The sequence below is a fragment of the Manis pentadactyla genome, chromosome 6, assembly GCF_030020395.1.
Source record: "Manis pentadactyla isolate mManPen7 chromosome 6, mManPen7.hap1, whole genome shotgun sequence".
In the NCBI taxonomy this organism is placed as follows: Eukaryota; Metazoa; Chordata; class Mammalia; order Pholidota; family Manidae; genus Manis; species Manis pentadactyla.
Window position 1 is genome coordinate 128,907,099 of NC_080024.1, and position 14,984 is coordinate 128,922,082.

Here is a 14,984-nt window from a genome sequence, read left to right on the forward strand (position 1 = left end):
GTGATAGCTTATTGTGTTTTTTATTTTCATTTCCCTGGTAATTAGTGATGTGGAGTACTTTTCATGTGCCTGGTGGCCATCTGAATTTCTTTTTTGGAGAATTGTCTCTTCATATTCTCTGTACATTTTTTAATTGGTTCATTTACTTTTTGGGTGTTGAGGCATGTGAGTTCTTTATATATTTTGGATGTTAACTGCTTGTTGGATATGTCGTTTACAGATATATTCTCCCATACTGTAGGATGCGTTTTTGTTCTGTTGATGGTGTCCTTTGCTGTACAGAAGCATTTTAGTTTGATGTAGTACCATGCGTTCATTTTTGCTTTTGTTTCTCTTGCTTGAAGAGATGCGTTCAGAAAAAAGTTGCTCATGTTTATATTCAGGAGATTTTTGCCTATGTTGTCTTCTTAGAGTATTATGGTTCCGTAACTTACATTCAGGTCTTTGATCTATTTTGAGTTTACTTTTGTGTATGGGGGATAGACAATAATTCAGTTTCATTCTCTTGTATGTAGCTGTCCAGTTTTGCCAACACCAGCTGTTGAAGAGGCTATCATTTCCGCATTGTATGTCCATGGCTCCTTTATCATATATTAATTGACTATATATGCTTGGTTTTATGTCTGGGTACTCCAGTCTGTTCCTTTGGTCTATGGGTCTGTTCTTGTGCCAGTACCAAATTGTCTTGATTACTGTGGCTTTGTAGTAGAGCTTGAAGTCGGGGAGCATAATCCCCCCAGCTTTAATTCTTCCTTCTCAGTATTGCTTTGGCTGTTCGGGGTCTTTTGTGGTTCCACATGAATTTTAGAACTATTTTCTCTAGTTTGTTGAAGAATGCTGTTGGTATTTTGATAGGGATTGCATTGAATCTGTAGATTGCTTTAGGCAGGATGGCCATTTTTACAATATTAATTTCTTCCTATCCATGCGCATGGGATGTGTTTCCATTTATTGGTGTCTTCTTTAATTTCTCTCATGAGTGTCATTCAGTTTTCAGAGTATAAGCCTTTCACTCCCTTGCTTAGGTTTATTCCTAGGTATTTTATTCTTTTTAATGCAATTGTGAATGGGATTGTATTCCTGATTTCTCTTTCTGCTAGTTCATTGTTAGTGTATAGGAATGCAACAGATTTTTGTGTATTAATTTTGTATCCTACAACTTTGCTGATTTCAGATACTAGATCTAGTAGTTTTGGAGTGGATTCTTTAGGGATTTTTATGTACAATATCATGTCATCTGCAAACAAGGACAGTTTAATTTGTTCTTTACCAGTCTAGTTGACTTTTATTTCTTTGTGTTGTCTGATTGCTGTGGCTAGGACCTCCAGAACCATGTTGAATAAAAGTGGGGTGAGTGGGCATCCTTGTCTTGTTCCCGATCTTAAAGGAAAAGCTTTTAGCTTCTTGCTGTTAAATATGATGTGTGGCTGTGGGTTTGTCGTATATGGCCTTTTATTATGTTGAGGTACTTGCCCTGTATACCCATTTTGTTGAGTTTTTTTCATGAATAGTGTTGAATTTTGTCAAATGCTTTTCAGCATCTATGTAGATGATTATGTGGTTTTTGTTCTTTTTATTGATGTGGTGGACGATGTTGATGGATTTTCTAATATTGTACCATCCTTGCATCCCTGGAATGAATCCTGCTTGATCACGATGGATGATTGTTTTGATGTAGTTTTGAATTTGGTTTGCTAATATTTTTGTTGAGTATTTTGCGTCTATGTTAATCAGAGATATTGGTCTGTAATTATCTTTTTTTGTGGTGTCTGCCTGGTTTTGGTATTAGAGTGATGCTGGCCTCGTAGAATGAGTTTGGAAGTGTTACCTCCTCTTCTACTTTTTGGACAACTTTAAGGAGAATGAGTATTAGGTCTTCACTAAATGTTTCATGAAGTTTAGCGGTGAAGCCATCTGGTCCAGGAGTTTTGTTCTTAGGTAGTTTTTTGATTACCAATTCAATTTCGTTACTAGTAATTGGTCTGTTCAGATTTTTTATTTATTTCTGGGTCAGCCTTGGAAGATTTTATTTTTCTAGAAAGTTGTCCATTTCTTATAGGTTTTCCAGTTTGTTAGCATATAATTTTTCATAGTATTCTCTAAAAATTCTTTGTATTTCTGTGGTGTCTGTAGTGATTTTTCCTTTCTCAGTTTTAATTCTGTTTATGTGTGTAGAGTCTTTTTTTCTTGATGAGTCTTGCTAGGGGTTTATGTATTTTGTTTGTTTTCTTGAAGAACCAGCTTCTGCTTTGATTTATTCTTTCTATTGTTTTATTCTTCTCAATTTTATATATTTCTGCTCTAATCTTTATTATGTTCCTCTTTCAACTGACTTTGGGCTTCATTTTTTCTTTTTTTTCTCGTTTTGTTAATTGTGAGTTTAGCATGTCCATATGGGATTGTTCTTCTTTCCTGAGGTATGCCTATATTGCAATATACTTCTTTCTTAGCATGGCCTTCACTGTCTCCTACAGATTTTGCGGTGCTTATTGTTGTCATTTGTTTAAATATATTGCTTGATCTCTGTTTTTATTTGGTCATTGATACACTGGTTATTTAGGAGCATGTTGTTAAGCCTCCATGTGTTTGTGGCCTTTTTGTTTTCTTTGCGTAATTTATTTCTAGTTTCATACCTTTGTGGTCTGAGAAGCTGGTTGGTACAATTTCAATCTTTTTGAGTTTACTGAGGCTCTTTTTGTGGCCTAGTATATGATCTATTCTTGAAAATGTTCCATGTGCACTTGAGAAGAATGTGTATCCTGCTGCTTTTGGTTGGAGAGTTCTGTAGATGTCTGTTAGGTCTACCTTTTCTAATGTGTTCAGTACATCTGTCTCCTTATTTTTCTCTCTGGTTGATCTGTCTTTTGGAGTGAGTGGAGTGTTGAAGTCTCATAGAATGAATGGATTGCATTCTGTTTCCCCTTTTAATTCTGTTAGTATTTGTTTCACATTTGTAGGTGATCCTGTGTTGGGGGCATAGGTATTTATAATGGTTATATCCTCATTTTGGATTGACCCCTTTATTATTATGCAATGTCTTTTTTTGTCTCTTGTTACTTTCTTGGTTTTAAAGTCTGTTTTGTCTGATATAAGTACTTCAACACCTGTTTTTTTCTCCCTATTAGTTGTATGAAATATCTTTTTCCAGCCCTTCTCTTTTAGTCTGTGTATGTCTGTGTGTGAAGTGAGTCTCTTGTAGACAGCATATAGTTGGGTCTTGTTTTTTTATCCACTCAGTGACTCTATGTCTTTTGATTGGTGCATTCAGACCATTTACATTTAGGGTGATTATCGATAGGTATGTACTTATTGCCATTGCAGACTTTAGATTCATGGTTACCAAAGGTTCAAGGGTAACTTCCTTACTATCTAAGAGTCTAAGTTAACTCACTTAGAATGCTGTTACAAACACAATCTAAAGGTTCTTTTTTTTTTCCCTCCTTTTCTTCTCCATTCTTTATATATGACATATTATATCTATGCTCTTTGTCTAGCCCTTTTTATTACCTTTGGTGACAGCTATTGAACCTTAGGAACACTTCCATCTATATCAGTCCCTCCAAAATACACTGTAGAGATGGTTTGTGGGAGTTAAATTCTCTCATCTTTTGCTTACCTGCAAATTGTTTAATCTCTCTTTCATATTTAAATGATTATCTTGCCAGATAAAGTATTCTTGGTTTGAGGCCCTTCTGCTTCATTGCATTAAATACATCATGCCACTCCCTTCTGGCCTGTAAGGTTTCTGCTGAGAAGTCTGATGTTAGCCTGATGGGCTTTCCTTTATATGTGATCTTTTTTCTCTTTGGCTGCTTTTAATATTCTGTCCTTATCCTTGATCTTTGCCATTTTAATTATTTTATTTCTTGGTGTTGTCCTCCTTGGGTCTCTTGTGTTGGGAAATCTGTGGACTTCCATAGTCTAAAAAACTGTTTCCTTCCCCAGATTGGGGAAGTTTTCAGGAATTACTTCCTCAAAGACACTTTCTATCCCTTTTTTCTCTCTCTTCTTGTTCTGATATCCCTGTAATGCGAATACTGTTCCGTTTGGATTGGTCACACAGTTCTCTCAGTATTCTTTCATTCCTAGATATCCTTTTTTTCTCTGTGTCTCAGCTTCTTTGTATTCCTCTTCTTTAATTTATATGTTATATATTGTTTCCTCCACATTATCTAATCTGCTTTTAATACCCTCATTTGGTTCCTCAATGAGTGGATCTACATCCTAAATTCGTTCCTGAGTTCTTGAATATTTTTCTCTACCTCCATGAGCATGTTTATGATTTTTATTTTGAAATCTCTTTCAAGAGTATTTATTAGTTCAGTATCACTTGATTCTTTTTCTGGTGTTGAGATTTTATTTTGAACCAGGTTCCTTTGACGTTTCATATTTGTATGTGATGCCCTCTAGTGCCCAGAAGTTCTACTCTCTGGAGCTGCTCTGCCCCTGGAGCTTTGTCGGGAGGTTGCAGGCAAATTGTCCTGGTTCCTGGGAGGAGGAAAGAGCTTTTACCTGCTTCCCGATTGCTATGTCTGTCTCCACTGGCACAACCAGTGGGCTGAACACACAGGTGTAAGCCTCTATGCTTTCCATTTGTTGCTTCTGTAGGCAGGGCTTCCCTCCGGCTGGCCTGATGCCAAGGCAGGGTTTGCCAGTTTGCGAGCCAGGTGAGAGCTGGCTGCGAGGAGGGCGCAGCAGGTGTATCACAGTGGGGGGCTTTGGAGCTGTGTAGCCAGCGCAATGGAACATCTGAAGATCATGAAAGCTCCCAACCTGCTGGGCAGAGTGCACCTGGACAATTTTGTTTACCTGTCCTTTCTCCTGAGCAGTAAGCTCTGTGCAATCCTTGCCCCTTTAGCAGCCGTCTCACTTTTAGGAAGTCTCTCAGACTGCCCACCCAGATCAGCCAGATATAGATCTCTGTTTTCCACAATCAGCTAGAATGTCAGTCTCTCCAGATATTCTGCTTGTCTTAGCTTTCCAATCCCACTAATCACCATAGCACCATGCAATGTATGTTCAAACCTCCAGAGCAGAGGTTTCAGCAGTCCCAGCCCTCCTCTCCCTCCCTGCTCTGTTTCTCTTCCTCCCACCGGTGTGCTGGGTTCCACTGGGTCTTGGCTTTGATATGTTACCCTGTTTGTGAGGTTTATTCTTTCCTCCAGGTGTATGCTGTCTGGCACAGCCTTCTTTCCTGTTGATCTTTCAGGATTAGTTGTAGTAATTATGTTTTCATATTATATGTGGTTTTAGGAGGAGGTCTCTGTCTCACCTCTCACGTCACCATGTTTAATTCCCCCATTTGTTTTAATTGTGATGAGATCTGTATATGGATTTATTCTACCATCTTACGTGATAGTTTCCAATCTTTTTTTTTTTTCTTGCCTGTACTTCACTTGATCCCCTTCCCCAAACTCCATATCTATCCCAGTTAGGAGGTTATACTGTCTCTATCAATTCTTTAACATCTACCCTTACTTTTACATCTGGCATGATTAGTACTACCTTCCTCTAATGCAGTATACTTTTTATCATATGTAACTTTTATCCAGTATTTTAGCTGTCATATTTAATTAGATCGATGTTAGAAAATAGTATTATTATATGCAGTCAGTAACTATTTAGTGATACTTACCTGTATCCTTATTTACCATTTCTTATTATATCTTTGACCTTCAACAGGAGGTCATTTTCTCTTGCCTAAAGCACATTCTTCTAATTGTTTAAAAACTTTAAAATACTGCATATCTAGATTGTTTAAAAATTAATAGAACATGTGTCTTGTCTCACAAAGTAAATTTTTTTAATGAAAAAAGCATAATATGAAATGAAACACATGTGTTTTCTATTTAAGTCTATATACCACTATATAAAAACATGATATCATTGTCATATAATCAAAAATAAACTTCCCTGTTAAACTCATGGCTTCAACATTGCATTATGGTTTTCTGATTGAGGTGTGTCCTTACTGAGTTTTTAAATGTTACACGTTTAAAATGCAGTGCTAAAGTTTTAGCTTTAAGGTTAGAGATAGGATTCTTGCTACCTCTGAAAGCACTGACATACGTTCTTTGTGGGAACAGCCTTCCATTACTCTACCTTACTTTTTAGGAACCCCTACTACATTAAAACTTCTAATTCATTGAGCCCTACGTTTTTCTTTGTTTATCATCCCCTTTAAATATAGCTTTTATCCTATGGTTCACCATTTTAGTCATTTTTTTATTAGTACCTTCAGTTTTCCTGGGAAAATCTCGGCCCTTGATAAGGCTAATTAATTACCTAATTTCTCTGTGCTGGATATTGCTGAAGAAAAGTACATAGCTTAGCATGTTGGTATCAGTGTAAGGATATTGGTCACAAATATCAGATGGGCACTCAACACTGCCTACCATCTTTCATTTCTCCAGGTTGGTTGCTCTTCCTGCTCTGCAGTGACTCTTCTGTACTTTCTTTACTCTTTTCATCATGTTCTGTCTCCCAATCTCCAAATGACAATTCTGTCTCATACTTAATGAAACAAAAAAAAGTAAGAATGGTCTCATTTCCAATTCCCTTTCCATCTTCTTCTTGTTTTCTTAATTGGAAGAAATAAACTCCCTTCCAAGACAGGCTCTTTTCTTTTCCTGGTGGAATATTCAAATATTTGTTAGTATCTCCCATTTAAAACACTCAGAGAAAACAAAACACAAAACTGTCCCTTCACACCACATCCCTTGCAATAGCACCTTATTTTATTAAAGGAGTTGTTTGTATATATATAACTTTATTTCCATTTTTAATCACATCATTCTAGGCTTTGGTTCCCATCATTATATTAAAACTTGCTTTGCTAAAGTAGTAAATGGCTTTAATGTTTGTTAGTTGTGGATACTTTTCAGTTCCTCTCAGCAGTATTCAGCAAAGTAAACGACTCCCTTCTTGAAAAACTCAACTCTTCATGTGGGTGAGATGATACCCTGCATCCCTTGTTTACCTCTTTAGCTCTCTGGTTTTTCCTTCTCAGTTTCCTTTGTCAGCACTTTCTCTACTGCTTGACATCTTAATGTTCCTGAGGGTACTTTTTTATTCTCAATTTATACTCTTGCCCTAGGCTGTACTGATAATCTCAAATTTATGTTTCTAGCACATTTCTCTCGTATGTTAGAGTCATATATCCTGATACCTACTTGATCTCCATTGTCTGACAGACATTTCAAATTTATTATTTCAAAATAGAACTCTCTCTCCCTGTTCCTCACTTGGAATTTCCATCTGTGGTATAACAAATCAACCCATTTGCTACATCCATAAATTTGGGAGTTAATGTCAACTTCTACATCACCAAGTCCTATTAATTTTACTTCCAGAGTATTTAAAAAAATGTGTCTACTTCTGTTTCCACTCTCACCTTTTACTCTTCTAGACTGTAATAGCATCCTAATTGTACTCAGGTCTGTACTTCTCAGTGCAACTGAAGTTATTTTCATAAAATACAAATCAGGTCATCTCACTCTCCTGCTTAAAGCCTTTTGTTGAGTATCTGTGACTTTGAAAATAGGATCCATATTGAATAGTGTGACCTTTAAGGTTTTGCATAATTTGGCCTTTGCCTGGCTTTTAAACTTCCTTGGTTTAGTGTTTGCCTTCTTTGGGCTACACTGGGCCTTAAAATTTTTCTCTGGACAGTATAGTTCAGGGCCTTTGTCCATGGTGTCATTTTTGTCTCACCTAAATATCATATCCTTACTGCTGCATTTTTCAACCTCCCTATCTAAATTATTTCTATGACTGTTTAAAGCCTCTCTCTTCCACCAAATGTTAGGCTTCCAGTAGGAAAAGGAACTGTGCAAACCATGATGTTTTTAACTTCTCACTTACTGCCTGGTTTAGAATAAATATTGGATGGAGGTATGGAGGGATAGGTGAATGCATGAAAATCTGATTTGTGACATAAGATATGTAAATGAAAACTAATAGGGAAATGTAAGTTGTCTTATTTCCCTCTTATTAATACCAGATAGCATTATAATATACATATATTTCTTTTAATTTTTTCAGCAAGATCTCTGTACCTTCTTGATATCAAGGGCTTGCAAAAACTCAACACTGGCTAACTATTTATACTGGTAGGTAGAATAATTTTCTGCTTATTTTCTTATTACTGTTTTGGACTATTTTTTCCCATACTGTAAATAAAAGATAGTTTAAGGTGTAAGTAATCATCAGCATCCTAAATTCTGTATTTATATCTATCTAGCTGTATTCCTTTATAGCTGTGCTCATGGTTATGCTTGTTAGCTATACTGTTTCTCTTCCTTTCACTAATTTTCCTGGATCTGAGATAAAAGTGGGTAAGGTATTAATTTTTTTTTATTTTAATGTCTATTTTGCCTTTTATGCTGCTTAAGCAGTGTGCGTATGATAACTTCACAGCCCTTTGGGAGTATGTATTTTCACATTATTTACCAAAACATTGGAATCATGCAAAAATGGGAGGTTGGAATTTGGACTTAATTATCTCATAGATGAGGAAACTGAGGCAGAAGCATAATGTACCTGAACTTGGTAATGTGTGAACAAGGACTACATTAATTATCTATCACTTTGCCATTTACAGAGTACTTTCAGTGACCTTTTCTCATTTGTCCGTGTGAAGTTAAATAGGACAAATATAAGCATCTCTGTATTACATGAACACAAGTGTCTTGAGTGAGTTGAAGGAAAGAGAAATTATGGCACAGAAAGGAGAACTGACTTCCTGGGACACAATTAAAATGAATCCTGGCTCCTTTTATCTGTCACAGACTTTGGAAGTGTAAAGGACACATAGCTTAAGCCACAGTGAGAAGTATTCTGGTTCAATAAAAGAAAGAAAGAGGATTAAACACTAGATGAGAGCCATATCCACTTTTACAAAGCAAACAAAGGGCAGAGCCAGGTGGGTAAGCTGTACCTGAAGCCTTCTGTATGTTTGAGAGAACACTTTCTAAACTTCTGGACATACTTAGTGCTCTTTACCATAGAAATGATCTCTGATCTAATCTTGCTGCTCATTTTACAGTGTTTACTTCAACAGTACAAGTCAACATATATCCGGTCTGAAAACTCATTCTTTTTGAAGAATAACGAGATATTTTGCTTTCATGAAGAAATTAAACAAAATACTATCTTGTTTTAGACTGAGTTTGGAGAAACTGTCTTGTAGGTCAAATCATGCCTTAACTTCATTTTCCCACTCACCAAGCATAATGTTATTCTGAAATTGCACTGTAGCCATGAAATGAGTAACTAAAGTCAGAGGGCTCTTTTAACAAACACAGGTCTTCATCTTTACACAAACAATAAGTCATTGTTTATTCCTTTATTGTTCTCTTCACAGTGAAGAAAAACTACTATCAATCTTAAATAAATCTATATTCCTTCTACCCCTTGGGAACCTGTGATTTTTTTTTTATGCCCTTAGTGGGAAGAAAAATAATTCATTACTTTTACTTTATCAGTTCAATATAATATTCATAAAACTACTTTCCCTCACAGTAAATTTCATTATGTCTTTGGAAATACGCCCATAGGATATTTTGACTAGTTGTTAATCACCATTTTTACTTTGAAAAGGTTACTTAGAAATTCTGGAGTATCAAATAGCTGCTCTTTCCTTTTATTGTAACCTCTTCTTTGCTACTGTTCTCCATATTCCAGTGTGAATTCTTAAATGTAGGTCTGTTCACTGGTGTTAGGGAAAAGTATTTCCTCTAGAAAAACCCAAATATTTAAAAGAGAACAAAAAAATACGTATTATTCAGCATGTTGCCGAGTTTTTGAGTAGATATTTAAAGCTTCAAAGGTATTGTAGAGTTAAGATTTTGTATTTTTTAAAATTATTTACTGAGAATTCTTTTATAGGTCTTTTTATTTCCTTGCAGTATTCATGGAAAGTTTTTCTCTGGCTCATAATTTATAAATTAGTCACTTAAGAGCTGTGTGTGAATATACTGATTATGTGGTGTTTTAAAATTGTGTACTTTTTGGATTTACTGTAGACCAGCTTTCATTGTGAAATCTGAAAATACAATCTTGATGTCTTATTTCAAGTAAGAAGAGTTTTCAAACCATTCTGAAGGTAGCTGAATAGTAGGAAACCTATTAGATGAACAGTTTCCAACAAGGCAACAGTTTCTGTTCAGAAAGAGCATTTTGTTTTCTTCATAGATAATAAACAAAGTGCAACCCCAGCTCCCAGTCTTATAAGCATTCCATCAAACTTAGATTTGATTTGTGTTTTCCCACTATGTCTCTGATTCATTGAAGCAATACCATGTGCTGTGTCTGTTCATTCTCTGAGGAGTAATTGTTTTTCCCGTATTTGCAGTCTGCATATTACATATTCAGAAATACTCTTGGGGAAGAAAAGCTATTGATGTGGATTTCTGACTTTGGTAGATATTTATTTTGTGATTGTAGAGTGAAAATATGGGAAATAATTTCAAATAGTGGGTATAAAGTGACCATTCTTTTTCTTTGAAAATGGACACAATAGTATTAAAATATTAATTAAATATGACAACTTAAAAAGTTTATTATAACAAATGTATTAAAATATAAGTTTTAATTGATTATGCTATGTCCATTTGAATATTTTGTATTTTTTTTTTCATTTATTATTTTCCTAGTGATTTAAATGGGGTTCCTGCTATAGCTGAATCCTCAGGGGCCTATAGTTCTGCAGATAATCCTTTTAAATTGAATAGTGTCAACCTTTTAAGCCACAGAGGGGTGTTATAGCCTCCAATCTATAAAAGTGTTGGGCATCAGGATCTATAAATCATTTCACCTTTTTATTTTTATAGCTATTTCAGTATGTTGAAATTGAAAGTAAACTTTGGATGCTTTGACATGTTTTTCTATAACTTTTAAGACCTTTCAAGGTAATAAAGGTTATTTACCCCACAAAATGAAATTGCCAGGAAACAGGTAGCCCACTGATGTCATCTTACAATGGATACCCAGACAGTTTTGTCTGCATTTCTACTTGAAGATGACAGATTTCAAAGGGCTACCTTAGAGTGCTTTGTATAGTCTACTTACTGCTGTGAGCAGAGAATTCAGAAATGATTTAAATCTGGGTCTTCTAATCTTGATCTAAATTTGTCCTTCATATTTGGTGATGATGCTGTTATTTTTACTTTAGATGGACTTTCTTGTTACAGCAGAACTTTGGCATGAATGATTTTGAGAGATGTTTGATATATATGACCCTTATGAGTGCCAACACAGATCCTCAATCACAGGAGCTAGCTGTGGTCATTTTGTTTACTTGGTGGTCAAGAAAACCTGAACAGAGCAATGGCACCTCTGTGTTGAGGTCATCTGTATTGCTCATTTCGAAATGAGTTTGCTTTGTAAACACACAGGAAAAGACAATGAATATACTGAGGTGTTGGAGATAGTTAAGGACTTTAAAGGATAGAAAGGTATGGATTGGATTTGAATAAGACTGTTGACATTTTGTAGTTGAGAATGACTGTTTGACATTTAGGTTGTGGTTGCAGGTGATCAAACATCCTGGAATACTGTGAATAGGAAATATGACTTTGTCTTAACTGTTCTTAGCTTATTCATCTAGAAAAGAGCTGACTGAAAAACTTTATGCAGTAATGGAAATAATCCACAGTGATGCACACATGGCTGTTGAGCACTTGAAATGTGGATAGTGTGATTGAGAAACTGGAATTTTAATTTCAGTTAATTTTTATTTTAAATAGTTATATATATCCTGTGGCTCTAGAAGGCTTTCTTGATTCATGATTCAAGAAAGCCGCCTTGAATTTTTGGTTTAGAATTCTTGGGCACATGATATAGTGTATATAGTATCATGGTTCACTTCCTCATACCACTTTACAGAAAATTTTAGGTTATACAACTCTGAGAGAACACCTATTATCATGATAAAGCATAGCACTGGGAAGTTGGGGGAGGAAGACTCTAACTTTTATCAGCTCTTAAAATATATCTGTGTATGAGACTATACTTGATATGTCAGGGGCTACTGAAAAATTTTGAGATATGGCATCAGCATCAATTTCCATATAATCTGTGAAGGGAACTAGGAGTTAAACATATGAAACAGTGACAAAGTAACATTATTAAAAAGTCTGTGAGAGGCTATGCTGATTCTAGGAAGTCAGAGATGAAAGAAGTTGTTAGGGTCTGTGAAGACTTCCTAGAAGCAGTAAATTGTTGCTTGTAATTGATGGATGAGTAGAATAAAGGAAGATGTAGTTTGGGAAGGTGTTTCTGGTACGTAGTGCAACATGAGCAGAAACACAAAATAGGCAAATGTGAGGGATGGTAAGGTGTCTTCTTTGAGGGGAATTTCAGCCCTGGGAAAGTTCATTCTGGATTTGGTGAGACAAAAATGACAGCAGAATGTTGGGAGTAAAAGGATTTACACCAAGCTTTATTCTTACAGTGGCAAGTCAAGTGCTAGAATACCATCTGCCTCCTGCAAAATCTGCATGCAGCAAGCACATCTCTGTCTCTGCCTCTGCTCCAGCCTCTGCCCCGCTCCAGCCTCTACTTCCATTCCAGGCTCTTCCTCCCCTCCAGACTAGGTGGCTCTCTTTATATATAGCAACACAGACAATAATGGCTTATTACCAACATATGTGAGCATGATCCTGCATAGTAAGCCAACTATTACATCGTTACACATGTACAGTGGGTAACATCAGTTGAGGATCCTGGCCATGGAACTTCCATTTTTCTCTCCAGGGAAATCTACCCATCCAGGATTCTCACCTCAGAATCTATGTGGCCTTAATTTTCCCTGATGGTCCCTGTGCAAGAAAGGTAGAACATTGCAACCAGACTCTACAACAGCAATAGAGGTTACAACAACATGCAAATAACAACAGGAATTATGATGATGGTATACAAATAACAGATGATATTCATCCTCAAGCCTGGGGAGATGGATTTCCACCAAGTAGTCATTGCAGCCATGTTCAAACCAGTTCTACTCGGATGAGTTCATGACTTGCACTTTCCACAGGAGGCCATCCTGGACCATAGGCCCATTCAGAGATACTCAAGTGTTTTCCCATCCATAGGGGCAGCCCACTGAAGTACCCCACCCATGAGAGCAGCTTTTTCTGTTTTTTGGTCTGCATTAAATCCTGCCAGTTATGCCAAATGTCTTGCTTGAGGGGAGTTTCAGCCCCAGGCAAGTTCACTCTGTAACTTGGTGAGACCGAAAAATGACAACAGAACATTGGGAGTAAAAGGGTTCATACCCATCTTTATTCTTACGGTGGCAGGTCAGCTGCTAGAATCCTATCCACCTTCAGCAAATCTGCATGCATCAAGCCTTTCTCCGTCTCTGCCTCTGGTCTAGCCTCTGCCGCACCCCCTGGGTCTGTGCTGAGCATTGGGTGGAGCTCTTTATAATAGCTTATTGCACACATGTGTGCAAGCATGTGCTTGCACAGTAAGTTGAGTATTACATCATTGCACATGCACAGTGGGAAGTTAGATTAGGATCAGATGAGGATTCCGGCCATGGAACTTCCAATTTCCCTACATAAGGGTATTAATACCTGCCTGGAGTATGAATTTTTAAGTTGGGGATAGTTGAAGTTTGGACGAGAACCTTGGGGCCACAGAAACTGTTTTAAAATAGTGGACAAGAGGGAAGATTAATGTTTTTAATATAAGTGGGTCATAGTTAAAATCATTTAAAGAAGAAAAATTTAGGATGATTGTATTGAGCAATAAGTGGTTTCTTTTAGAGTTGGAGAGGCCAGGTAAGAGTTATCTGATGGTTGATTACAGATGAGGCTGGTAGTAGTACAGAGCCATTGTAAGAAGCATTTTATAGGGAAAAGTCAGTAGGGTCTAGTGACTACTTGAGTATAGGTGGTTGAGGCAGGCGCATGTGAGCTACATTTGCCTGTAGATGCATGGACCCAAATTAAATACAAGGTGCTGTTGACAGTTTTAGTAGATCTTGCATCTCTGGTTTGACTACAGCTTTACTTCTCTTATATTCAAGTGATTCAAACATTTATGTTCCCTGCCCGATTTTTGAGAAAACTTGAGATTGTAAACCCAGCTACATGAGAATTTCTACCCCAAATGCCTGGAATATTGATAGTACCTTCCATGGTGATAGAAAAATAAGTCATTTAGAATGGCAAGTTCAGTTTTAAACATGTTCAGTTAAAAATGACAGACAGTGTCTTGGAATGGGAGTCTATTGCTTGAAAATGAGGGTGGATGAATATAAAAGCAGGCCATATAATGAAATGTAAAATTAGACCTTTGAAATGATAAAAGGGATATACATTCATATTTGAGAATTATCAACATTGAGATAATGGTTAAATCCATGAGAATGAAATCATTCATTCATTCAACAATAATATATTTAATATTATGAGCCAAGAATGGGAATGCTGAGGGTATATTGCAAAGACCCTAAAAGAAGGTAAGTTTCTGTTCTCACAAAGTGTACCTTCTAGTGGCTGAACATCCTCTTACCAAGAAATAGTATAAAGGAAAATAATAAGTGACTGTACCTTGAAATTTGTGAAACCCTATCAGTTAAGGGAGTTGATATGTTTCATGTGGTTTTAAAAGATAAAACATTGTGAGAATAAGCTTAGTAGCACATAAAGAATTTTGAGCCAAGTCCTGGGTTCTGATTTCAGCTCTACAACCAAACTAATGTGTCATGTAGGCAAGACACCCCTCTCAAGTTTCACTATTGATAAAACAAGTTGGGGCTAGATCTGTGTTTTTCAAACTACACATTTTGATCCATTGAAAACAATTTAAAGACAATCTAGCATCTGTTAAAGAAAAATGAAATAGAACAGAATAGCATTATTAATATATTCATAGGGTGTTCCTTTGTGAAACTGTTTTTCTTTTTTGTGTATCATGTGTGCACAGAGGTGACTGTGTGTCCTGAGTTACGACATAAAATGTGGTTATTAGTA

The 14,984-nt window shown here is 36.3% G+C and overlaps 1 protein-coding gene across 4 annotated transcripts in view; it reads left to right on the forward strand.

Moving 5' to 3' along the window:
- PIK3C3 (phosphatidylinositol 3-kinase catalytic subunit type 3) overlaps positions 1-14,984 on the forward strand; it is a 158,447-nt gene that overhangs the window by 78,215 nt on the left and 65,248 nt on the right. For all 4 annotated transcript variants that reach the window (XM_036885051.2, XM_036885053.2, XM_036885052.2 and 1 more), the window contains one exon: positions 8,044-8,111. In XM_036885051.2, the coding sequence (XP_036740946.1) occupies positions 8,044-8,111 (68 nt within the window). The remainder of the gene's footprint in view (positions 1-8,043; positions 8,112-14,984) is intronic.